We start from the raw sequence: 27,046 nt of genomic DNA on the forward strand, positions 1-27,046 counted from the left end.
GTAAAAAGTCTTTATTAAGAAGGCTTTGATGTCAAAAAATAAAACTCTTGGTACAATTTCATAACCGTAAGTCAGCTCAGCAAATATAGAATCCGGTCCTTAACTCTGGCAGGTTAAAGGTCCGTTCTCTTTAAAATAAAATATACTTTAGTTCTTAAAATTTATTCAATAAAGTACATATTTCCTATAAATTCCCTACATATACACAAGAGGCAAAGGATAAAAAAATAAAACTAAAGATACAAACAAAACGCATCCCTCAGACAAAAATAAAATACAAAATTAAAGTATAAACTCCTCCCCCCTCCCTCTTCATTTGAAACAGGACACACTTGCACGCTCCCAAACATGTAACATTTTTGGGCAGTTTTCACATTGGCAATTACAAGATTAAAAATAAAATATATTTATATATATTTATATATGTAGAAAGAACATTCCTTCCCAAAAAATAAAATACTACGTACAAAAAGAAACAAAAAACAAAACCCTTGCGTGTCCTAAAAATAAAAAGTGCAACCGGGCCTTCTCTTTCAGTTTATTTAACTTTTTCACAACGGAATACTGTTATTTGGAAAGAAATGATTTAGATGAGCTAGACTTTCCCCGTGCCAGTCATGAAACCCCGGGGCCAGAGTTAAAACAATTCTGTAAACATTTGATTTTTCTCTTCCAATTTTGAATTTTTGCCCCTTAGTATCTCTGCCCGCACACCCACCCCCACCCAACCCTCAATCCCCTCCCAACCATCTCTAGTCAAATTCAAAACTGTTATCTGCTCCTGTCCAATTCATATTAAATAAAGGGTTAATTTAAAAAGGTATATTGTAGTAGTTCTTAAAAAGTGTTCTAGGGGTAGGGCGAAGCAAGCATTGCCCCTTGGATCGTAGCTCTTCCTGAAGTGGTCTGGCTAGGAGAAGATGCGTATGGCTTGGGTGACTGGAGTGTGGCAGGCAGGGCACTCTGGAGTGGGCCGTTCGCAGATTCGGATGGCGCACTCCATGCAGAAGAGATTGTGGCCGCAAGGCACCAGGGCGGCGATCACCTCACTCTCGTAGCACACCATGCAGTCGCGAGCGCTCTTCCGGTGGCCATCTGAGCTGCTAGAATCCGTCGGGGAGCCGGAAGCGGCAGAGATGCTTCCGGGTAAGGAGGAAGACGAAGAGTATCCTGTGCTGTTGGAGAAAGAAGAGAGCGAGCCTTGAGTGGGCAGCCAGGACAAGGTGCTGACGGGGTCACTGTGGATCCGCCGGGCTAGTGGATGTTCCAGGGCGATACCACCAGTCTCTGGGAGGGTGGGAGAGTGCCGTGGAGTGGCAGTGCCACTGATGCTGCTGTTTCGTCTCTGGTTGCCGTTGATCGAGGAACAGCTACTGAAGGTTTGGAGGGCGTTTGCCCGCTCAAACGGGGACCATATGGTGCCTGGGGCAGTAAGGTCGAGGGCCAGGAATTCAAATCCAAAATCAGATTCTTCGGAGCTCAGTGGTGGGGCGTGCGAGTCGTTGAAGGTAAACCCTGTGCTACTGGGGCCAACACCGCTGCTACTGTTGGTGCTAAACGGGCTGGTGGGACTGGCATCTGCCACGCGGCTGCTGTAGTAAGACTCAGTGGACGCACTGCCGAGGGAACTCAGGCTGTCATTCCGCAAGCTGGCAGAAGGCCTGCGGGTGGGATTGGGGGCTTTCGCCCAGAGGCTGGACGCATTGCCCAAGAGGTCCAAGCAGACGTCAGTGCCATTAGAGTGAAAGTCATTGTCTGTGTGGATATCAACGAAAGAGCCTGTCCTCATTGTAATGTGGGCTTCTATCTCCTCCCGGGCACGGTCAACATTCTCTGGCATTCCAGTCACCTCAAAGACTGGCTCCTTGTCTCGGCTGGGGGTTACAATGTAGGTGTGCGTGGTCTGTTGAATGCGCTTAATGGTTGCGCCCTTGGGCCCCACCACCAAACCGACCACACGGTAGGGTACCCGGACCTGGATAGTGGTCTGGCCTGGCAGGTTGGGAGGTCCTTGGACAGTTCCAGTCAGGCCATTGACCTTGTTACGGGTTGCTCTTATCATGGAGAAGTGCTCTGCAGCCGACAAAATCTCTCTTTTGGCCATTTCAACGTCCTCTTTCCGTCCAGTGACGATAAATATGGGTTCTTCACCCCGGACGGGGGTTTTTATGTAAGTGTTGGTTTTTGCTCGCAGGGCTTTGATTTTGCATCCTAAAGAAAGATAAACAAAAGAAAATTAGGAGCATACAAGCAAAGAGATACTCAACACCGCAGACCTGTTACTTATTACAGTTCTATACAAAATCACTTAAGTGCACAGTTCTAAAAAAACAGATTAAAAGAAATTTAGACAAAGCCTCAAAGTTCAATTCAGCAAGAATGACAGAAAGCTTCATCTTTGATGTATTGAGAACACGTTTGTAGTGAACACCATCTGACACTTGACATTTCTAAAAAACCATGATCAAACACAGGTGAGGCTGCCAATATTCAAACCCAATGTTCGCTCCACGAGCAGTCTCGCAGGCTAGAGGCCAGAACCTCAGAAAATGCTCACCGCAGACTAGTTCCTTCATAGCAGTTCTTTCAACAATCTGGTGGGGTTAAAGCTTTACAAGGGCTACACAATGAACCATTAAAACGTTAAGACGTGAAAAGAAATTTTAAAAAAATTAAATGTCCAGGGTACTCACAGGACACCTTGAGAGTAGCAAATAAAGTACTTTCTGGGGAGGGGGGTGGAGGGTGAGCGGAGTATTGGTTCAAATGACTTGGTTCAGTATGTCAACCACACGGTTGCAAAATCCACACTCATGTGGGGATTTTTTTTTTGAGGGGCTGGAAACTCAAGGGCTCAAGAGTAATGTGAAGATCGCTCCAGCGAGCAGATCATCCACAGCACCTTCTTTGCTAAACTAACCAAGTTGGTATCTGGAAACCCCACTTTACCTTCCAAAAGGAACTTCCGGGCACATATAGGGATCATGGAAGGAAGACTCCTCTAGTGATTGGGTGGCATGCGAATACACAAGGGTAACAAATGCAAGCAGTAGTAAGAAGGCCACCCACTGGAAAGACGCGTTTCAGAGGATCATACCTGGACTTGGAGGAAAGGTTGGAGTTGCATTGGGGGCGGGGGGGGGGGAGGAGAGATCACTCAAAGGAGATCAAACCTGCTCCCAAACCAAAAGGCAAGTACTTAATGAGAAAAAAAAGACAACATGTTGTGGTGACCATGGGTCATCTATGTACTAGCACATGTGCTGTGCCACAAATGCTGTCCCCTGACACCTAAAAAGCTACCATAAACAACTTCACTGAAGACCCGACAAGAGTGGTTCTTAAGAAACAAGCAACCACACTTGACTGTCTTCTGAAAAATGCCAATCTAATAACTTATGTTGGCAATAAAAATAAGTTTCTGAAATATCACACAATGTTTCATTAAAAAAAGTGCAAGGGCCTAATGTTTTCTTAGTGGCTTGCTGCCAAGTATCTCTTGATTACATCTTCCCCATCGCGCCCCCCCCCCCCCCCCCCACTGTCTTTTTCACACTCTTGCAAGTAAATTTTCAGGTCGGCCTTCTCTGACCCACAACAAGAGAAAAAGGCACAAACAAAAGGGAGATGGATAAAGCAAAGACAGTCTAATGATGAAAAATTACTTCACCCACACCCCCCCCCCAAAAAAAAAAAGTGCTGGTGCCCACCTCCTGCAATCCTCATCACACTTCAAGCAATGTGCATCTTACATAGAACAAGGACCCAACTTCTTGCTACTACAAACTCTCTGCATAGAGCATCTCATCCTAAAATGGAAAACATCAAGATGTAGAGGGTCCCCAACCTTATCTTTGAGGGATGAAAGGCAGGGCAGAGGAAAACCAGAGAATCTGGTTCAAGGTATATCATACCACTGCAGTGAAGGAACACCAGACACTCATGATCTCAAACTAAAGACTGGAAAATGTTCCATCATAGTGGCCTCAGTACATCATTCAACTGGACTAGACAAACCCAGCACCAAGGCCCATCTCTGCCAAACTAGAACTGCTAACAAACTTGTGCCTCATCACTCACTCGAGAAACGCATTCACTAGAAAAAGACTAACACAAGCAAGAGGTTTGGTCAGCACCAAACTAGCCACAGGTGAACAACAGCTGATAGGCCAGGTGGGGGCCTGCGAAGCCAGAACCAAACAGCAAACCATCACTGGATGACATCACAAGAGCCCACCTCATCCCTTCATCAAATGACTCCATTAAAGGCAAACCCACTGCCTCAACCATCCACACCAGGTAGGAACTCCTACCCCCAAGCCCCCTTTCTGCACCGAGCCCAAATACAGAACAAAATGTAGCGGTGCTCTACAAATATCCACTAACCTTACAAAATACACCTCTGCTGGCTACGCATTAGGGCAAGAAAAGGATGCCCGGGAAGATATAGAGAAGTTTATAATTAAGCCATCTGTTGCCTACAAAATTTGTCGTACTGTTTGATTGATGGTATTGTCCAAGTGCTGATAAGCCTGTGACTGCTAATAAAGGTTTATTAAAAACATTTTGGGAAGAAGTTCGCGAGTTGATATAGGCCCACCAAGGCCAGCTTTCAGCTATTTATCTGCACTGTGTCAGACAGCTTTTGAACTCCAAAAGATTCATTTACATAAGACATCCCTGCAGAGTTTTACTTACAAGAATGACTTGTGCAGAAGCCAACTGCTTTCTCATAGGCTTTGAGAATTAGAAATCTGTGAAAGATCACTATTATAATGAAGGTTGGTGGCACTCTTCCTCTCTGTGGCACCCCTCAACTCAGAGAAGTTACACGCAAGCCCAGGAGCCGCGACAGATTTTCAGGATAACCACCGGGTATGAAAAATAAATTCCCTTTAGAACATGGGGTATACAGTTCTGTTTTCTGAAAACCAGCCATGGATCAGGCATCAGAATTCCACACTGGGCGAAGCCTTCCTTAATCCAACAGAGAGATTGCTAAAATGGAAGAAAAAAACTCTTTAAAAAAAAAAAAAGAAATGTGGGTGGAGGTGTAGGGATCGTCCTACGATGAAAATACAATTCAAATAACAAAAATTACTGAAAATATGTAGCTTGGCATTAGTGAACCATTCGATAATTTATACCAAGCTCGCCTTTCCAGTTTTGGACTTTTGTAATTTCTTCCAGATTAGGAAGTGTCGTAAAACTTTAACCAACCATAATGTGATTATATTGGTAATCTATACACGATTAGGCTTGCACGTGAAATCCATTAAGTTAACATATGCCCGAAGCAAGAGGCACGAAGGTCTGCCTCAGCATATGGAAAAAAGGGTAGATAATAGAAAAGTCTGATTCTAGTACAAGGTGCTCTAGTTTTTCAAAAGCGTCAGATCTGAATAAAAGCTAGACCTCTCAGGCAAGACACGAAGGAATTCAACGATCAGGCGAAAAGTTCTTGCCAAAATGGACAACTACTAGAAGAGGGTTTCGATCAAAGCGGAGAACACGGTCTGATACAAGCAAGAATCTTGTGATCAGTGATTTAGATGGTTGTTCTGCGCATCTAGGGTAAAGTCTGGAAATTTTAAATCCGAAAGAAGGGGGGCATGGAGGGGTGGGGAAATGAAAAATAAATTCACTCAGATAGCTTGTAGAACTGCAGAAAGATACTCCATTTTATTATTTAGCTGCAATAACATTTGAATCCCGAATGGTCATAGAAGACATGGCTTTACGTGTGTAATAGTGGGAGACAGTTTACAGAAGAACAGTTTAGGACTGGTTAATTTGCACTGTTAGTTAAATCTGGCCAGTGGGGACAAATGCAGATATAGGGCAATGTACCATTTTCTAGGTAAAGGAACATGAACGCATACATCCGCCATTTATATCCGAGCATGTAGGTATCAATATTTCAGAAAGTTCTTTCAGTACAACTTTGAACTCAGAGAATAGTTGGCATGAATGTTGGGCAGGGAGTGTTCCACGGGGGCGGGGGGCAAGAGGTAAAGCGGTTGGGGCTTCGCAGTGAGGGAGAGCAGCTTAGTTGAGACTGGTGGCTCTTCCGAGCTGGTGTAATCTGGTAGGATGTCAGAGAGGCTGGCATTCACGTGATCCAGTTTGGAACACAAATTGTAAATAAGTTGTACACAGCACCGCTCTCAAAGGCTTGGCGATTTAAGGACCCATTTAGAGTTGTGGTTGTCCTACCTACAGGATGAGACAGTACAGGTTTTTTTTTTATTTTTTAAATTACCCCAGTCTCCCTTCCAAGCAGTAATGGTAGGATTTTACAGACTCCAATTCCCACAACAATAATATTTTCCGATATCAAGTAATTATGAGAGCCATAAAATGTATTGGATTTAAGATAAGAGAGTTGCTCATTTGAACCCAAAGAGGTTTACTAGGAAAATGATATGGTACAGTTAAGGGGTTGAAGACATTTACCATAACTTAAGACTTTTTTGCCTAGCAGTGTTGTACCCATCTATACGGTATAGCGCCAGGATACTATTTTGGTGACATTTTGCACTTTATATATAGTTTAAATAAATTCTGCTGCCAAGCAACTAAAAGGAAAAAAGATCCTGTCTGCTATAGTACTGTGGATATGACTCTGGCTGTGACAAATGGCTATCATCCTCACCTTAGACACTAAAGGGAAGTAAATTGCAATCTGTTCTTTATTTGAAATCACTAATCCAAGAGAATTGGAACTAAATCTAAAAATTGAATTAATTGACTGAAAGGAATTTCAATCATGAAATGAATGAGGTGTTCAACCAAAGTTTTGCAATTACTGAAAAATTGTCTGCTCAGCACATCTTTCTTTTCTAACCCACACTATCTGGTTAAATAAACAGTCCATAAACTATCAGTGGCTCAATTAGTCCTTAGAAAAAGTAAAAACGTTCAAGAGAAAGGCATTACTAAAGAGGAAACAAAACTAGCTTTGCAAAAGACATTTTAAAAAAAACCTTGATGCCCATTACTTCTGCTTATTCCACTACCCCTAATGTCATCACACGGGTACATATTTGTGAATGCATACTAGATTTAGGTTCTTGACAAAGCTCTTTGTAAATGCATTGTTTGTTCCGCTCAACAAAGTATTGAAATCAAGATTCTGGTAATTAAGAGTCTCAACTGTTCTTCAGCAAACCAATCTCTCAAGAGCCTCGCGTTTGAATTAAGAGACACTAGAACTTGTATAGCACAGTACAAGGGTTCCCTTAAATAAGCACCGTCCTCCAGAGGGACACTTAGAGCAATCCTAAACTCAAATCTTTTAATATCCTATACCATGCTCCTGTGACAAAAAACAGGAGCACACACTTGTGGGAGGACAACCGTTGTGAAAGGACATCTCCAAAGTCAAATGCTTGTGCAGTTCCATTTTTTAGGGAGCCGACACCTGATAAAACACAAGAACACAGCAATCTGCCAAAAAATTAATCAACGGCCCCAAGGTGGTGGCAAAAACATTCAAGACCAAGCAACCCCAATATTGTGTGTTGGGGATGCCAACCCTACTAACACCAAAGTGTTTTACCTTTCAACTGAAGACTTACAAGATCTAAGTATTAAGCAATCTCCTATAATTTAGGAATGCACTGAAAACTTGGCTATCTCCCAGTATTCAAGGAAAATATCTTTTCTTTCCTCAGAATCTCTACTTGAGAAGCAAGCACCAGAATACCTTGGAGGTGACAGTCACGCTCTATAAATGCTTTATAATTATTATAATAATTAAAAAATATTACGCGATTGTTGAAACCCAAAAGTGAATCGTCCAGTAGAATTTGGGAATTGATAGAGATTATGATTTTTTCAAATGGTTGGTGGGCTGTTTTGACACTGTAGGAATCCTAAACGCAAAGGCAGCATTACATTTATGAAATCAACACCGTTCCCAATAGAAAGCAAAAGGACTCCCGAGTCAAGGACACTTTTCTTACTAAAACGTCCTGGAACTAAAGAAAGATGCACAATAGACTTGTGGCTACCGATTTGCGACCTAGCTAGGTTTGAAGACCTCATTACCTGTTCCCTACGATCTCTTCGCCATAATACCACCACGCACATGGAAGCAAAAGGACAGGGAAAGCAAAATGCAGACATGAACAACGTTCATATGCGTTTCACTAGGTTACTACTAGACCAAGGCAAGCCCAACGTCACCAAATCAAACATAAATCCAAAGCCAGGTACTCATTCTGGCCATGCAACGTTTTTTCTACCCATAATGTGTTGGGAGTAAAAAAATAAAACTAAACTAACCATACGTTCTCTCGACTTGGGTTCAAAACCTAAACAATACCTTCTATAAACGGATGGTCTCAGAGTCACCTTTTCCAATTCCCACAGAAGGTGCGCCACATGACCATACCAAGGGGTAGCAGAAAAAAAGTAAAAGCTTCCACGACCACAATCTGCCACTTCTCACAACCCCTCACTGGAGTGGTGCAGAAGCAGTGAGGTGCCCTACAGCATTGGCATTTAACCCAACAAACATTTCTGAGAACTCTGGGTAGGCAAAGTAAAGTGTTCAGACAGAGAAAATTATTACGAGTCATTTGGAAAGCAGTGAATTCCAAAATGCATTCCGAATTCAGAAATAGGACAAAGTGGGCTAAAATGAATTGACCACCTGGTGGGGGTGCGTTTACTTTTTTTGTATGTGAAGGAAGAATTTAATGATAAATAACTAATCCATTACCAACAACCAACTGAATATCAATTGATTTCAATTTTTTATCTCCAAACGAGGATATAAAGCAGGAGGGCATTCGCATTATGAAGCAAGTGTCTGAACACCACAATCATGAATGGCTATCACACCTTATCTGCAGTGAAGATAACACAAATAACTATGCGATATCCAGGGCACTTTAAGAGCCTGATATGAAGCACCATGATTACTTTAGGAGGTGTAAAGCAGCCAGAACACCCAGTTTCACACGCATCACAAACTTGTAAAAGGCATGTTTGAGAGATTGTTCTATTTGCTTGGCGGTCCAGGGTGCCCTTTGCCTCATCAGAAGGATTTAAATAAAAGCCCTCGCGTCTGTTAAGTCTACAGAATTACGTTTTACTGCAAGAGAGCACAAAGTCCAGGCTCTTGTCCAATACGTGTTCGTTGACAGGATAGTTACTCTGAAAATATTAACGACCACGCAAGTTCTTTTTAAGATGGTGTGTTGCTTCACAGTTGTAGCTGTTGGGCCCACGAAGCTACCTGTTGGCGCTCCACACCCACCACGCGCACCAGCTTCTTGTTCTGAACTCTACCATTGCAATGCTGTTGACGCCGCCATTGCGTAAAACACATTTGGGCTTTAATACTAGGTTTCAAGCCTGGAATTTTTTTTCCCCCACCAAAGTTCCAGGCCTGAAACAGACACTGTGCAACCAAAAGGTGGGTGCCTGCACCCAATAAGTAAGATCTAGGTGGGAAACGTATCCCAAGTGATGGGGGAAAAAAAAAAGCATACTGAGCAATTTTACCCCAAAAAGCGAATCTACCATTTGAGGATGGGTTACACACTCAAGTGTAGGGCTAAAACTAAATAAGTGATACATGGTCACAAGTGAGGCTCGCACATCACATCCAGGAGACTGGAGCAGGACTTCAGCAGCACCGGAAACGGATGCACCCACACAATAGTCTTACAATCGCAGAATAACGCTTGAAGCTGGGGGACGGGGGGTGGTGGTGGACAGCGAGACAAATGATTTCAAAAGAAAGTGCAGTGACAATTAAAGGGCTCTACAGTGTGCCCGCAAGACGAAGTACAGGGTCGGGGGCCCAACTGTAAAGCACTGTAAAGAACTGTAATTCAATTAGATTACTAACATTGCCATAAACCAAGTGTGATCAAGTGAATATTTAACATTTTCTAGATTAAATGTTATCTTTTCTATGATTTAGAAAAGGAGCTTTGACACCTACAGATTTTAAGTATTTGTGGGATAAAACTGGAGAACAGAAGCAAGTCTGGTGGCAGAGTGATGGGACCAGGTGGAAAGGCAGGTCTGAGGTGGAGCGGGTCGAGTGTGGAAGAAGGGCCGGGGTGGGTGGTCTCAGGGGGATGAGGCGTAGGATAAATGAAGAGATGCTGCGAGCCCGTCAGCGGTGACGCAGGGAGTAAATGACAGACTAGACAGAGTGGCTTAAGCAAAGTTTCAGGAGTGTGGAAGATCTTGCAGGGGGTGCCTTCTGGATGGCTGGTGAGGTGGAGTCTGCACGACAACCGGTAACAAGCTGCCCTCCACATATGGAGGACGACACACCTATAACCCTTCATTTCAAAGAATGGGCTAGTGGTCCAAGATTGGCTCGCGGAGGGTAAGGTTTGAGGGTGGATGGGAAATCCGCCCAACAAGAGTAAAACAAGTTCTCTCAAGCAGACTTCTGTGTCATTGAGCAGGCCTCAGAATGATTACTTGTCCAAGTACTTTATAAGCTGAAAGAGACTAAATACACTATTCTGTGAATGCAAATTTAGCAAAAGAACAAACTTTTAGATAAGATAGCAATAAACCAAAATGTAAAATCTTGCCAGGAAAAAATGTTTAGCCAATAAGCTTTGTGAAGAAACTCTAATTTAGCAGAAGGATAACCGTCCTTTATGTTTCAGACAAATAGCCGAGTCAGTGAGAAAAAGAAAACAAGAAACGAAATGCAGTCTTTCACTTTGTACTAAATCTTTAGATCTTACTTAATGCAATTCATAAAGAACACAATAGATTGTTAAAAGGTGGGGTGAGAACTATGCAGAGACATTGCTGAGCCCAGAATGTAGAGCTGGGCAGCTAATTTCATTTGGAAGATACATCTGTGCTTGAAAGGTGAATTAACTCATCCTAGCTCAAACGTCTGCCCTTCAGCAGACCATTAGAGGTGTATACATTTGGTAGTGAAGAAAAGAAGTGGGTGCTTTTTGAAGATATTTTGGGGGTGTGGGTGGCCTTTGCCGATTCCCAGGCTGCATTTATTTTAGTTCTGTTGAGCCAGTCTCAGATTCGTTGCATTATGCGGGGCACAGTTTCAATATTATGTGCTGCAGTAAGTGAACTTATTGCACCCACACTTTGGGCTGAGATTTCAAAGGATGTGGCTTTGGCTACAAACCCACAGCGGGATCGAAGCTGAAAGCATTTTTGAAAATCATAATTCAGCTTTTGCCTAATCCAAATAACTGGAAATGTGTTAACCTAAAATAGCAGTGCCTAAAGGCCTACAATTTAAAGTCTTTTTTTTTCTACAAGTAGCTGAAACCAGTTTTCTTCATTGATTATTTTAATCAAATGAAGGCATAATGGTACTTACACCCTGGCGTGGGCTCAGTCTGAGCAGACTTCTGGAGGCCCCACTTTCTGTATAGCATTAAGATGATAACATATCCAACTAAAAACCAGCTACGTTTCTGAGAAAGTCAGCATTATAGAAAGAAGCAAACTTCACTGTGAAGGTTTATTAAGTTCCAAGGTGGCTATTGTGCCTAGAATCTGGCTCCTATATATCTGCAAATTTCTTGTTGATCTAGAGAGACAATTACATTGTCTGATGTACTCTTCGGACAGAACTTTGCCCATGGAAGTAAATTCCACCAGTGCCTAAAATGACCAAACTTTTTTTTTTGGATTGGTCAGCCAGAAAGACCATGTGCAAAAAACACGTGAACTGCATAAAAACCTATGAACGAACAATTCATGACCGGTTCGAACATTCGCTGGATGGAAGTAACTGATACTTGAAGCATGCACAGGACCCAGCAGCGAGACGTACCATGAACCAAAGAGCATGTGCGGTTTGGCTTAAAGGGACAACGCTCTGAACCTTGCAGTATGCAAAAAGAACAATTGATGGACAGAACGTTGAGCAATGTCAAACATTCACCCCAGTAAAGATCTGGGCCTAAATCTATTTTTTTTGGTACCCGTGCCATTTCAGTTTAAACCCAGCCATATATTCAAAATCGGTCTTGACCAACAGTGCAGCCCAAACTGCAAGGCCAGGTTCTCCCTGGACCAGAAACAAGCATCCTGAGACCGGTTTCGGTGTTTCACCTCATCAGCCATGCTAGCTTAACTCCAGTGGCTTGGATAGCACAGGATGGCTGGGTCTAAACTGGAATGGCGAGCAAAAGTTGACTGGGGGTGAATGTTTGATTTGATCTGCATTCCATCCATCATCTGTGCGTTTTGCTTTCTCGTTATAAGTGCGCTGGGTATGCCCAGACATGGGTTCTGGGTTCACGGTGTCACTGGATCCAAGCTACCCTGGCTGATGAGGGTTAGTGCCCCAAAACCAGTCCAAGGATGCTTGTTTCCAGTCTAGGGAGGACCCGATTTGGCAGTTAAGGCTGGACTGTTCCCATGAGGCTCAGGGTCAAGACTGATTTGCATAAGGCTGGGTCTAAACTGGGGTGGCATAGTGAGGAAAAACAATGGATTTAACCCCAATCTCTTGACTGGGGGTGAATGCTTGATTTGCTCTGTATTCCGTCCATCATCTGTATGTCTTGCTTTTTGCAGCTTGAAGTAGACAGACTACCACTACTAGCATAAAACGTTTTTGATATTTTCACAGTTACTGGCTCTTTCTCACATCTAAGGATGAGTTGGCATGCTTATGCAAATGCCATGCCAAGGGCAGGTTGCTAAAGATATCACTCTCTCAACCCTTATCCATAATTTATCTATCTATTCGAAATATTTGTATGGTATATTTAAGCACGTTAAACCAGTTTGCACTAGTTCCCTTGACATCAAAACTACAACATTTTAATAAGTCTTCAGGTGACTGTAGAAAGAGAAAAAAAAGAAAAAACACACACGAAGGCATGTTCATTCTCTTGGGCACATGGCTATAAAAATCCTGGCAGCCACTAGACAGAACAACTCCCTAAAGGACGACTAGAAAGAAGAGAGGAAGGAGAGGCTACGATTGGCAGGGACCAGAGTGATGCAGCCAATAGGAACCTGCCTGCATGATGTCACCACACTATGCAGAGCACGTCTGGGTCTAACAAAGAACAATGGAGCAGCCGGGCGGCACAGTCTTAAAGCGACCAGGAGATGCTCCAAGCACCCGACCTGGAGACGAAAAGTAAAGAGGGCCCGGATTACAGGTCACGCCCCGCAGACTGGCATCTGCAGCTACTGGGAACAGAAACCTGGGACCCCTGCATCAGACAGGGCACCCAGATGTCAGCTGCCAGATTTAGCAGAAGCAGCCTTACCCGGTGATGTGTGTGGAGTCTGGCATCTTAAAACTTCAGTGGGAGGAAAATCCAACAGCCTGAGAGGAGGCAGGGAAAAGGGAACAAGTGGAGGCATGCCCCGAGATCCTTCTGCAAGTGTTGTGTTCTGCAGCCAAAACTTTACATTAATCTCTTGCAGAATACTGGGTGAATATGCCTCTCAAATAGACGTGTGTTTCAAAGAAAGAACCCCCATGAGGTTAAATAAATAAAAGCACAGCGGGCTGCAATGAATCGAGCCACTACTCGGACACGTTTCGCGTTCGTGGTGCGTGGGCTGCACTACAGGGTTAAGATGCTGCTGCCAGCATTTAAAGGTACGAGAATAAACGCCATCTGATTGGCAGCACGCGGACGGCAGGTCGATACTGCTCTACCCAGGAACGCAGAGGCCTCCTGCTCAATGCATTTTAAATACCAGTGCAAGAAACGACTGCAGATACAAATAGTCCTCTGGAATGAGTTAAATAGACCTGACACAGGAAGTGCCTGGATGTTGCATTTCACTTAAGCAGCCCGATGAGGTCAGCATCATTGGAGCCTCCGCCTTGTAAATACAAGCATTGGCAATGCCAATAGGTGTGGCTTCCATTTTTTAGCTCTGGCTAACCATCAAAAGCCTGCTGCAGTGAGACAAAAAAATAATTTCTTATAGAACGCATGGGTGAAGCAATGGGTCACTGGGTAGGTTTGAAAGATTTGTTAGCAGGTCATACATACAGTTTTGCTTTATTTCCAAACATAAAAGGGGGATGCTTTAAAGGTGTTCAAGGCCCCCCACAGACACCAACCCAAAGCCTCCTGTGTGCCCACAATACCGCCCTATGACTTGCCTGTACCTTTCTATACATACTCGTCACACCACCTCACCAGGCCCATCATGACAGTATTTTGAAAGAGCCAGATGCCACTCATTAGGAATCAACTCTGCCTACAAGGCCCTCATTCTTGCAAGATTTTCAAGTAAACGCGTTTCATGTCAATTGTTTACACTTTATCTATGCAATCCTTGCGGCTATCTGTAAAGCCTTGCATGAATCCGGCCCTCTGGACTCCAATGTTAGTTACAGGCACCACCACCACCAGCTACATACACCCACCATCGAAAAGGACCGTAGAAGTCAGACTTGCCTTAATACTGCATCACAAAGCAAGCATTGGTAAAAACCAATGGGTCTCACCATTTGGCTTTGACAAAACAAGCGCATTGGCTTTGCCAATGCTGTCTCACATTGGTGGAAACAAAATCTAATTTACATATTGTTGATGCTCAACACCACTAACAATAAAATAATAATTATTTTTTTAAGTGTGATTATGCAAACATGTGCCTCGAGTCATCACACATGCATATGTCAAGACACTACAGCAGCCCCGGAATCGCCATGCATACAGAAGTGGCCATTTTGGTTTGCTTTAATTCACTATTCCAAGATGGCAGCTACCCATCTAGGAAAAGTTAATAAGTGTGCACAAGGGAGGTTATTTTTTTTATTTTTTTTTATTTTTTTTTAATAAAGACAGGAACCCCACTCGCATGGAGTGCTTTAAGGAAATGAAAAGAAAGTTTAACAGAGCTAAGAAAGGACACAAGACATCCAAAGGACGTCAAACAGCTATGCTCCAGAGTTGGGACAATCGAGAAGTCAAGAGAGCCTTTAATAAGCATTCAAGTGAAATATCGAGAGCAAACCAATGGGCTGATCCAAAGTTCACGTTAAGTTTTGGTACGGTCCACAATAGGTTTTAGTCAACATACGGCTAAAAGCTGTCCGTAACAAAAGGTATGCGCACTTCTCTCCCATACACGTGCATCATTCCTCAATATAAACTTACTTCACTGAAGGCAACACTACTAAGCATGCAATCTACTCCGTGCCTATGGGCAGGTTTCATAGACCGCTCACAATTAAATGCTTGATACCAATCATTGGCTACCACAGAGAGGCCACTTGTGAAACCCAGCCAGGCTAAGACTTCCACCGGTCTGAGGTCAGTAAACTGAGTACCATTAAACTGGAGAATAGTAAACCTGGTTATTTAAAGCCTTTAATAACCTATAGTGAGATGTACTATATAAACTCATTATTCCAACTCACCTAAAGCGCTCAATTGATACAACTAAAGACATCACGTGAAACCCTTAAATGAAGTAAAACATTTAGCTAGCATTCGAAACACTAAAGTGTTGACTTATTTAGAAGGTGCTTTATAGGCGTGTAGGGCTTTAAACGTTGTTTAAACGCCCTTCGATACCTGGGGCTATAAAAAGCCACCATCTCCAGAGATATTCATTTATTTTGGATTCCGATTCGAACAATGCACCTCATTCCAAGAGAAGGGTGAGCTACTTTAAAATCGATAATAGAGGCTCATCTCTTGTACCTTCTGCAAGATAACTTAATAAAGCACGTTTAATAAAGGACAGACATCAAAGGGAGGGGGGGGGGGGGTGGCTATAAAACTTAGGTCTTCCCTTCTGGCAGGTTTTTTTCCCTAAAGAAAAATATAGTCACGAGAACACCTGCCCTTGAACCGGCGATGTTCATGTAAAAAGATTCATACAGGTCTGCGCCATCGAAATCTATAACTGTCACAAATGGCGCTACTGCCTACTTGCTCCAATTTCTGTCCCACAGAAAGTCGTGAAAAAAAATAGGCCAAATGTTTAACGGGGGAAAAAAGTTGATAAGTCTAAAAAAAAATAACACCTTTAAGAGACAGCATACACCCATGTGCAAAATTCAAGACTGCTAGTAACAAAAAAAAGATCTAAAAGAAAAATATTTCAATTGACACTTGTGCAAAGGCTACAACCGATGCTCCGTGTGTTGAGCAATTCTAGTAATGTTTACAGTCAAAGTTGCACAACATAAGGAGAGAATGTTCTTTTAACTTTAATAAAAGAAGGCTGCAGAACAGGCTCAGCATATCTTCAAGGAATTAAGATCTACAGCTGCATTAAAAATAATATTCATGGGTACATAGGCATTTACGTGCAGTGCATTATCAATGGGCAGCAAGGACTCCCGTTCCATTTAGGAATAAGAAATGATGTAGTTTGGGCTGAAGCCCTGGCAGGAGACTAAACCTACCCAACGCTAGAAATAATGTCCCCGACTCTAAAGACCCCTGGAACAAGAGCAAGCAGTCCCAAAACAGACCTCCATCAACACTGAAGCACCTGCAGGGGGAAAGCTATCCGAGGGGAGGTCCTGACAAAGTACAATAATTTATTTTATTTTGAGGATTCTGATCCAGGAACGGGAATCAAGAAAACACATTTTACCCACCTACTTGATATATGTACAAGTACAAAGCCGTGAAGAAGAGAACAAACTGGAGTCCAATGGGAAGAACTTAAGAGTTTGTAGTGGTGGTCACCGCGGGCGTGAAATCTTGAATCCAGCAGATAAAATGCTTCCTAGTGGAGACAAGGTTACTTCTTTCCGCGGATAAAGCAGACTGCAGCCTTTACAAGTAAGATCCGAGAAAGTCCCACGCAGCAGTACCAGGATGTGAAACGAGTAATTTGTAACTTTGAAAACAGACTTAAACAAGCATGGGCAACAACAACGGGTCTCCCCTATGCAAGAGCTATTGGCTTTGGCCGTGTGTTTTAGCTATGTTCTACACCATGTAGCATGGCTAAACGTTAGTGGCTGGGGTAGATTGGAGTAGCTTAGTTTAGAGCACCATGGAGGAGGGTAGCTTGGGGTACCGCGGAATGGGGTGGATTGTGTTTAGAGTGGGTGGGGTCGATTGGAGTGGGGCAAGGTTGGTGTAGACTAGAATGGGGTAGAGTAGGGTACATTAGGATAGAGTGGGGTAGATTTGAGTGTTGCAGAGTGTAGGGGTTACTTGAAGTGGAGTAGACTGGGTGGAACAGAGTAGGATAGATTGGACAGGAGACCGGTAGGGTGGGGTTGATTGGAAAAGTGATAGAGTGGGGTAGATTGAAGTTGAGCTGGGTAGATTGGGGTTGCGTGAAGTAGTGTGAGGTAGATTAGGACAGAGAGGAGTGAGTTACCCTACCCTAGCCCAATTAGAATGGAGTAGAAATTTGAGTGGGGTGGGATAGATAGGAGTGGTGCAGATCGGGTGGATTAGAGTAGGGTAGATTGGAATGGGATAGAATTAGAGATTAGAAGGGGATGGATTGGAGTAGGGAAGATTGGGGTATAATTGAGTGGGCTGGAGTAGAATGGAATGTGGTAGAGTGGCGTTGCGTGGAGTGGGGTAGATTAGAGAGAAATGGGGTAGATTGGGTGAAGTGAGGTAGATTGGAGTAGACTAGTTGGGTACATTGGGTTGGGGGTGGAGTGGGTAAAATGAGCAGGGACATGGGAGTGGCAAGATGTGTCGTAGAGTGTCTAACAACAGAGGGTCAAGGAATGGTATGGCACAGAGTGGAGCAGTGTGTCCTAGAGTGCAGTGGTGTACAGTGGAGTAGTGTCAAGTGGAGTGGCGAAGTATGGAGTATGCAGGGTGTGCTAGCATACTGCAATTACAAAACACATTTCCAATTCAAATAGCCATTACGTTTGCGTACATAGTTTTACTGCACACAAACGATAATGTGAGGAAATGTAATCACCTAGTGTATGATGTGTTTTGATCTTATTAAAATATTTTTCCACCACACTTGAGAATTACCAAAAATGTGCTTCAATTCTATTTTTCTCATTCAGATGTATTTTGAAATTTCAGCATAGTTCGTTTTAGTCGTGCGCTGGAAAAAATAAAACTACAGCCTGTCATCTCACATAGGTACTCGGCAGGATGAATTGTCGCTGAAATTCTCACTTTGAATTCAGCGAAAGAAAGGTAAACACCAAGGTTCCTTGGAAGAGACAGCTTGACATTGGACCTCAGTCTTTGAATGCACAGCCTAACATGACAAACAGAAAGCAAGTTCGTGGAGGAATACAGTTAAGAAGGTTTGGGCAACGGGAAGGACTAACTCAAGCTGGACAGCCTAATGCAAATAGAAAGCCAGCAAATGTGAGTTACAAGCCACTAAGCCAATGGTAAGCAAGGGCAGAATGCATTCCTAGGTCAACTTTCTGAATCTCCCCAAAACGTCTTTAGCAAACCAGACAGCTGTGTGGTGTGGTAGGCTGTGACCTACAATGTGGGCTTCTGTACCAAAAGGTTATTGGACAACATTTAGAAGGAGCTGCAAGGCAGTTTGCAGTCTTCAGAAATCACTACTACTAAAATGGTCTTTCGCATAAAAACTGAATACAGCCAATACTGCAAATTTAATCTATGAAACATACTAAGTATTGAATACACAGAATAAATGTTTTGACGGATCCCTTCTTAAAGGATACAATAGTTTGTGCACTGCCCTAGCTTTCAAACGGATGATCCTGGTCCTAAGACATCATGCAAGCCCAAAAGAACTGAAGCACAAGCAAAGGCAGGGAATGGATTGAAGGACTATTGCCCCAGAAGATCGATTATATAATAAATTCCGTTAGAATAGCCTTAATGTGTTTTTTTTTTTTTATAATTGCCACAATAACAGGGAAGACTGAAGTCTCAGGATGTCAAGAAGCAGGAACGGTGCAAAGGTTTCTATAATGTACCAACTTCACTCCTATTGTTCTTATCCAGCGAAGAGACCTGCTGAAGTGCAATGGGAAGAGAGAGGACATGGTGGCTTATCTACCGGAGAAGTAATGTTCTAATTATGGCACACAAATATGGCTAAAGTTCACTATATCTGTAATTTGTGAAATCTTTGGAGTCCCAAATAACTTTTACAGAGGAAAAAAAACAACTTTCATAAGCCAGCCTTTGGCACTGAAAGAGCACACCATTGAAGACACAGGTTTCGATTTTACTAGTAGGTGATAAACTTATGTACAATGACAGCTAGTCAGCACAGTCCAGCTGTTTTTGTACCATACTAAAAGCATTCATATTTCAAGCTTTGAAATGCAGATTCTAGAGTCTACGTTCAATAAAAACAGGCAGGGGCTCCATCGAATCATCGCCTCTCAAAATCCAAACACTCTTCACGATTCCCAAAGAGTACTCTGAACAGAGTATCGCAGTAACTCGTTTTAAGTCTGAAACTGCTAGGCCAAAAAAAACGTAGGGTCCTCCTAGCTGGCAGGTGTTGGACCACCCCTGACAGTTCCTAAATAGAACTGTGCACCTATTACAGAAAAAAAGACCAGCTTCTCACATCACCATGGCCGCCAACAGGCGAGGAAGGCACCATCTCACCAGAAACAAAGAGGTGAAAACGAGGAAGTGCTGATGGCTTTGTTCCTTTGCACTTCCAGGCTCACGTGTCTGATGCAATATTCACCCACTGGTGAAGAAAATGGAGGTCTTGCCTCCCTGGCCAAGGCAGCCTTGATGAAAGGACGCTACTACGTTCCTCGTGGACCAGTTCAAGCCTTTCCAAGCTTCAGAAGAAATGGAGGGCGTCCTTGTCGGTCTGTTGAAAGAAGGCTCTTCTAATGCACACTTATGGCACGTGTGGAAGAGGATTTATGTCATAAGACTTAGACAGAACCATATTCGGAGTGAACGAAAGCAAACATACCCAACTGTTTCTTTAGACACCCACTTACTAGAGAAATGCAGTGGATAAAGGTGTCATTCAATTCAATCACCCTAAATTTCAGTGATTAATCAGTCCCCTCTCAAAAGACAGTTTCTTTGGAGAGCTTCACCTGAAAATGCCCTCCCAACCATTTTAAAAGCTGTTTAGAGAGCTCTACGCCATCCACTTCAAACTCCCTCTGCGCTTGTGGCTTACTGAGAACTTGCAAGGAAGGAAAGAGACAGAATAAAGATGTTAAGCAGTGACTGAGAAAGCCCCAGCCGAGCAGCAAATTCAAGAGTATGGTCATAAGGTAGAAACAGCGGTGAATCGTGATACCTCTCCGATCACCAAGCAAAAGAGCGTTTGACCAGATCAAAGTACATATACACCAAAGAGGTCATATCCCCAACATTTTTCATCTGCAGCATAAAATTGAGGAAGTTTGGGTTCTGAACTCGTAGAGAAGTCACGACCGTGGACCATAATTTACCATCTAAAGATTCGGATTTGCAAAACACATCAGATGCCTGCGAGTGATTGACAAAAAAAAAACTTGCTAGATTTCCTGCAAAAATTGAGGAGCTTAAGTTCGAATCAATGAACAGAGTAGAAAAAAGGCCACGCGTCCGAGTAGCGCTGTCCTTCAAAACACCAAGATGACCCAAGAGTCAAAATATGCTGTGTACATAGATCATTTCAAACCATGGGTTCGCCATCAGAAAATAGGTTGGAATGTGCACTAACAATGTCCCCCCGCCCATAGGCCCTACTGAAACCACTTGTCCAATTACAGGACCAGAAATGTCCCAAACTAAGAACATTGGGCAGAACTTAATGTCTTTCTTTGTCACTCTGCATAATCAGATCACTGAAATAATTGCACTCCATCCCCTATTCCCACCAGCAGTTACACTTACAGTCCCACAGGTAAAGGCTGGGTATTCAGAGCACAAGTACTACGGATAAGAAGTAAGGTGTATGCCTCGCATCAAGAGTGGCAGGAACCCGCTAGCCAAGAAGCTACACAATTCTTTGTTAGACTGCAGACAGTCCATCCTGGGCTATCTGGGCAAAGTTCAAGCAAAGATGCTACATAGGCCACTTGGCTATCAATTTTGAGGCGTTCCACCCCACATCTTCAAAGTACGAGAAATAAATAGACCTTGTATAGTTAAATAGACGTTAACTATACACAAAAAGAGGGTGCTCCTCATGCTGGAAACCCATGTCCAATGTATTACACCAGAGTTACACTTTCAATAGGATGTAGGCCCCTATCCCACACAAGTTGGCATGCTCAATCATGGACGTCACGCCCCAGCAGCAAACGAGCCACTGAGCGCGCTCGGCCAGAGATCTCTCTCAGCCATGAACCTGCACCCGGACAGCTAAAAAGATATCCACTGAACAATATTAAAAACTAAAAGTAGAAACAGCTAAACTGGCATTGGTTAGCTAGGCTGCAGAGAACAGTAGAGACCAAGTTAACTTGCGACAACGCAGATATAAAGGGGGCATTTGTCTTCCGCCACTGGGTTTTGGCGCAATGGCCTCCAATAGTGTGGCGTTTGTGGTTCGCCCGAGGGCGGAGCACCATGGGAAAGCAACAGACCTACAAACATCTTTCAGAGCACAGGTAGGGGTGCACGGGAATCGACCACCTGTACCCCTTGCAGTCCCTCCCTGACCCCCCTATGAAAAGATCAGGAAGGGCAACTGTCTGAAGCAGACCACTGCCTGCTTTTGTCAGGCAAATAGGACCTTAAAAAAAATGACAGAAAAATATTGGCGTATTTGAAAAACATATGCTACTGTAGATCAAACAAACAAAAAAAAGAAATGCAAGTAAGTGGTACTTGCCCGTGACAACAAATGCTTCCCCACAGAACACACACTACACTCAATCACTGCGTTCTCCATCATCTATAAACCGCCTTATATCTTGGGCTCCCACTATCACACTAATCATTCTGCCTCCAACTCAACCCAGAGGAGGTCAATATTCCACATAATTGATACTCTAGCTGGATATTCCTCTTGACCCCATGAACACTCCCATAAAAACTTTTTTTTTAACATAACAGTGAGATAATTACTAATACTGTCTGTACGTGAAGGTCTCGGGGCACGTGGGCCATCTATCCGAGACTGGCGGTAGCCCACGCCATGCCTCCTATTCTGATGGACGTGCCTTGCCACCACAGACTCTTCGTGGCACGTGTGCCCCCTCCTGCGCCAGTTAGTTGAAGCAGCTTTAACCTTGTCTGCTTCTCGTGCACTTGGGGGGGCGGAGGGGAAGTGGTGAAGGCATGTCCGGGCATGGGATGGGAAAGAATCCAGATGTACTGTGTGAAGCGCGCTCTGCGGAAGCACTGCGTTTATTTACTCTGCACCAGCCGGTCCCCATTCTGAGGAGTAACTAACGGAAATGGGAATCCGATCTGTTAGAATCGGAGCTGGATGCTCAGCCCGTGCATTGGGGGTCTTTATAGAGCCTGTACGAGGCATTGTGGCGCGGTGAGGTACCAGCTCATCACCGTCACCCCATCTTCACAGTGATGGATACTCGTGCGCTTAGATAACACCTGCTGGTGTAGGAGGCCGCTTTTGTGAGATGAAGCAGTGAATGGAGCGCAAGACTGCGCCACACACAAAGCCTACGGGGGGCAAATGGCCCAAAACAGAGTCAGGTGTGTACTACCACCCCAAGTGGTGAATCGGAGGCCCACAAAAAACAGACAAGTGGTTGGGTTAAACTCAAACAAGAGGCAATGCCATGAAGATTTGGAGGGGAGCTATTCTGGAATACCGCCCCCCCCCCCCAAATCCAAGAACCTTAACTAATCTTCCCATACTCACAAAGGTACCCCTGCCCCTCCCTACCATTAACAAGGGACCAGACATCAGCCTTAACTCCCCCATATACCTTTTGTAACGAGTCACCCCAACCTGCAGCTCACAAAGCAAGGTAACATCCCAGAGTATAAACTGTAAATAAGAGATGAGTGGGGGCCTAGGGCACCACCAAAGAGGGCACAGCAGACAATCTCCTTTGGAGGAGACCTACGCGAGTCGACGATAATGCGAATTCGTTCCACTAGCAAGAACAGCCACTACAGGGGCAGCTGACCTCTATAACCTTGCGGGTCAGCATGGTTAGGGTGTACCCACCTTATACAGCTGACCCTTGATCCAGTGAGGTCCATACTGGAAACTTAAGGCCAAGCTCTCTGTCAGAATTGGGTTTTAATTTATTTTCAGTCCAGGTGTATGAATGCCAGGAGGGCTATAGCAGGCACCGTCACCTTGTAGAGAACAAAGGTACTGACGAGTAGACGCGTGCAGGCTTCCCTTCAGGTGAGAGCAACCCATAGACACTACAAGATGTTTATAGGATAAACCGACTATTGTTTCATGCAGCCCCGTCACAATTCACACTCTAATTATCACCACCAGGTTCAGCTTTTTAAATTACTCACTTATTTTGATTTTCCATTGTCTCATGACAGAGTTGCATGGCAAATACTGCGAACTCTGCTGGCGTGGTCTGCCTCGACAGCTGATCTTTGGTCAGTCACCTTTTCAACTTGTTTTAGCATTTAACTTTTTAATGAAGTTAAAGCTCTCATGGCCATTTTACTAATGGCGCATGTTTGTTCTTCATGTATGCAAAAGCGAAAAGCTGGGTGTGATGAACGACCTGACCTGCTCTACACGCGGTGCAGCAGAGATGTCATCTTATACAATTAGCCCTAGAAATAGAATTCCTGTACACATGGCCGTCACGAGGGATGCACTACAGATGCATGCGGTTTAGGCCAGTTCTAAGAGCACCCCAAGTCATTCTAAGGGGTAGTCGTCACTTGATAGCAAGAAGCTACACCCCCCTTGCCACCGGGGTCGAGGTAAGAAGTGCACAGAGACTGGGACACCCCCCTTGCCACCATGGTCGTGGTAAGGAGTGAACAGAGACTGGACTGGGTCTATCAGTTATAAGAGCATTTTCTGCTTCAGACAATTTCATTTTTTGCAGGTGGACAGCAGCAAGCTGTTACTTGCTTACACGAGTGACTGCGCCTGTCAGGCATCTTTTAAACGTATTCGAAGATGGAACTGTATTCAGTTCTGCAAATGTTTGCAATAGTGGTGCTCCGGTTACAGGAGAAGGACTTTCAATCAAACTAAAAAAAAAAGTCTGCCAACATCTCTACTCAACCCTTCCTACAGTTCCTGCGGTCCTTCGTGTCCTCCCCTCCTCCGGGAACACCTGCCTGGTTCCCCAGCACCCTGCAGCTCCGAGTCAGACCTGATCCCCTACAATCACTGCACTAGAATACTAAAAGTAAAGTTTGCATACAACATCCCAAGCCGCTATGGTTCTAGGGGGCGCCCCCCACCCTTCATCGTTGAAGGGACCAAGCACCTGTGATAAAGGACTCACGCCCTGCACTCTTCATATCGGTATAACAAAGGCACCCGATGGAGACAGACAACTAGACCAGGCTGAGGTAGATCCAGCAGGCCGCGCAGAGGGCATCGGGAGGAACACTCACCTAATGCTGGGATGAGAGGCCCCCACACCACGGTAAGACAGAGACACCCACTGGTCCAGAAAGCAACATCTCAGGGGTGGGGCAGGGTGGAAGCAAGGACCCCGTGCATGCTCAAGGGAGGGGGTGCTGATACAGGGCAGGGGGGATCGTAGCGCAGGGGGCCTTTGACAGCAGTACCCTTACATGCGCATGCAATGTTCAGAGTTTGGAGAAGGCAGGGGCCACTGTTTAGTGCATTTAGGCCAAGGGGGCGAGCTCCCACCCCACAGTGATGCCACTACTAGGGAAGAGGGAGGTATGGCATGGGTAGCAAGTAACCCCACGAGGGGGGTCCATGGTGATGACAGCCCCCACCCTCCCCCACAGAATGGTGCGGTCACATAGCCCCCGGCCGGTGGGGGAGCCCCAGGACGCAGCCGCACCCCCAGCTCCCGGTACTCGCCTTGCCGGCCCACGATCTCGGCGACGTGCTCGGAGCTGGGCACCGGCACGCACTCGGTCATGTTGACGCTCTTCTTGCGGCTGCCGATGATGCTCATCTGCTCGGCCAGCAGCGAGTGGCCCAGGTGCGGGTAGGCGCCTCCAGGGAAGAGGTCGGCGGGGTTCTGCGGCTCGCACGGGGGGCTCCCGGACTCCGAGCCCAGCAGCATCAGCTCCTCGTCGGGGCCCGGCTCCTCCAGCTCCCCGGGGCCCTCCTCTTCCTCCTCCAGCCCGAGCAGCGAGAGCTGCCCCAGCGCGAAGCGGAAGGCGTCCTCGGCTTCAGGGGGCTCGGGGTCCCCAGCTCCGCCTCCCCCGCCGCCGCCGCCGCCATCCTTGTCGGTTTCTGCTTCGGACGCGCCTCCTCCGCCCGGCTGCGGCTCCTCGTCCTCCTGCCCCCGCGGCTCCCCGGCGGCCGGGCCCCCGAGCCGCGGGCTGCCCCCCGCCGCCTCCCCCTCCGGGTGGTAGATGGAGCTGGGCATGGCGGGGGCGCCCTCCCCGGGGAGCCGGCTGGGCGCGGCGCCGGCAGGCTCGGCCGAGGCTTCTGCAGTCTTGGCGGGGGAGCGCTTGCGCCGGCTCTCCGCTTTCCTCGCGCCGCCGGCTCGCGCTGCTGGTACTGCTCCCGGCCTCGTGCAGGCGGCGGCTTGCGCTCCTGCCTCTCCCTTTGTCTGCCCGGCGTCCGTGTCCTCCTGTGTGTGTACGAGTGCGCCGCCCGCCCCGCGGTCTCGCGCACCTCTTTCTCTGGTTCCTCAGCGCGCGCACTTAGGCACGCGCCCATACATTACAATACAAAACACGGGGCTGGGAAACAGGCGCGCGCGCACGCGAGCTTCTGCGCGCTGGTTGGTCGCCTGTCTGGCCCCCGGCGCGCGCCCCACCTCCCCCCCTCCCCAGTAGGCTGGCGCGCGCCGCAGGCCCCCCCTCATAGTTCCCCCCACACACTTGGCCCCGCCCTCAGCGCCGCGGCTGTCAACGCGTGACACCAGCAGCAACACAACAATGGGTTCAGAGGACACGCACATGGGCAGCTGCGGCAAAGGTTGGGGGAGGAGCCGAGTCTAGGGCACGCCCTTGGCCACGCCTCATCCGCGAGCTGGGTTTCATCCTGCGGCTGATCCCAGCTACTTGAGCGGCGCAGTCCCGCCCAGGACACACCCTCTCTCAGCCAATCACCGCGCAGGCTCATCCCATGCAAGCCAGACGGTGTCCAGAGGCCATCCTCTGCTGGTTATCGCCCTCATGTATGGCACCTCCTCTAGGCTGCCTCTACTCATTTGTTTATTTTATTTTTGCGATTTTATATAGCGTGGATATGTCCTGAAGGCATCAGAGCGCTTTACAAGAGTAGCAGGTTACAAGTGTACACGAGTTACAGTTACAATAATTACATTCAGGCATTTGCATTGGGAAGATGCGACCAGGACTATTGCAGCAGATTGGTCAGAGGTCGTACACAGTTCAAGCATGGTGGGTCACATACTGAAGGTAGTTCTATCATGGTGGGGAGAGTGCTGGTGATTTACCAATCCCAGCCACCTGGGACCCACCATTAGAAGCCAATCACTGCATAGGAGCAATCATCAATAGCTAAGCCTCTTCAAGGGAATCCTATTGGTAGCATCTTACCGTACACAACCCTAGAGCCCTGCCAAACCTGAAACTTCCTAACGTCCAGTCAGCGCCAGCCTCCTCGGCTCCAATCACTATGTGATACCCCACACCAGTCCGTTCACCCTCGCCTAGTCACCAAATTCCCACTCGTCTTCAAACCACGAAGTCATGGCCTACCTTGGCAGCACGTGCCATGCTCTATGGTCTAGGGTACACAATACTCTAATTAGAAAGGCTGGGTTGTTAAGGATATGTTTACATCCAGGTTTTAACAATAAAGCTGTCCCGCAGAGCCACTGCTTGAGATATACATATAGTGGGCTTTAGGTCTGTCTGTACAACCATTGTTTTTCTCCGACCAGCCTCATTCAGCTATTGGCTTCAGACTTGGTCACTTTCCTCTTGGCTTCACCAAAGCAGTAGCCATCTCTCACTTAATGCTATTGGCTGTTTGGGTATACCCTTTCATCCCTCGTAACGGGCTTATGCTGAATGAGTTAGCATAGTAAACCCAGATATACTGGCTTTCCCAATGCTTTATATATTATTGAGACATACTT

At 45.7% G+C, this 27,046-nt stretch overlaps 1 protein-coding gene across 1 annotated transcript; it reads right to left on the minus strand.

Annotated features, from left to right (window-relative positions):
* On the minus strand, window positions 1-25,633 carry MEX3D (mex-3 RNA binding family member D). Its single transcript, XM_085637623.1, has 2 exons — window positions 24,841-25,633; window positions 1-2,211 (listed from the first exon to the last, which is right to left on the minus strand). Exons 1-2 carry the CDS (start codon window positions 25,355-25,357, stop codon window positions 911-913), a joined length of 1,818 nt encoding a protein of 605 aa, XP_085493749.1. The 5' UTR covers window positions 25,358-25,633; the 3' UTR covers window positions 1-910.
* Window positions 25,634-27,046: the final 1,413 nt, after the last annotated feature.

Source organism: Triturus cristatus, chromosome 12, assembly GCF_964204655.1.
Source record: "Triturus cristatus chromosome 12, aTriCri1.1, whole genome shotgun sequence".
NCBI lineage: Eukaryota > Metazoa > Chordata > Amphibia > Caudata > Salamandridae > Triturus > Triturus cristatus.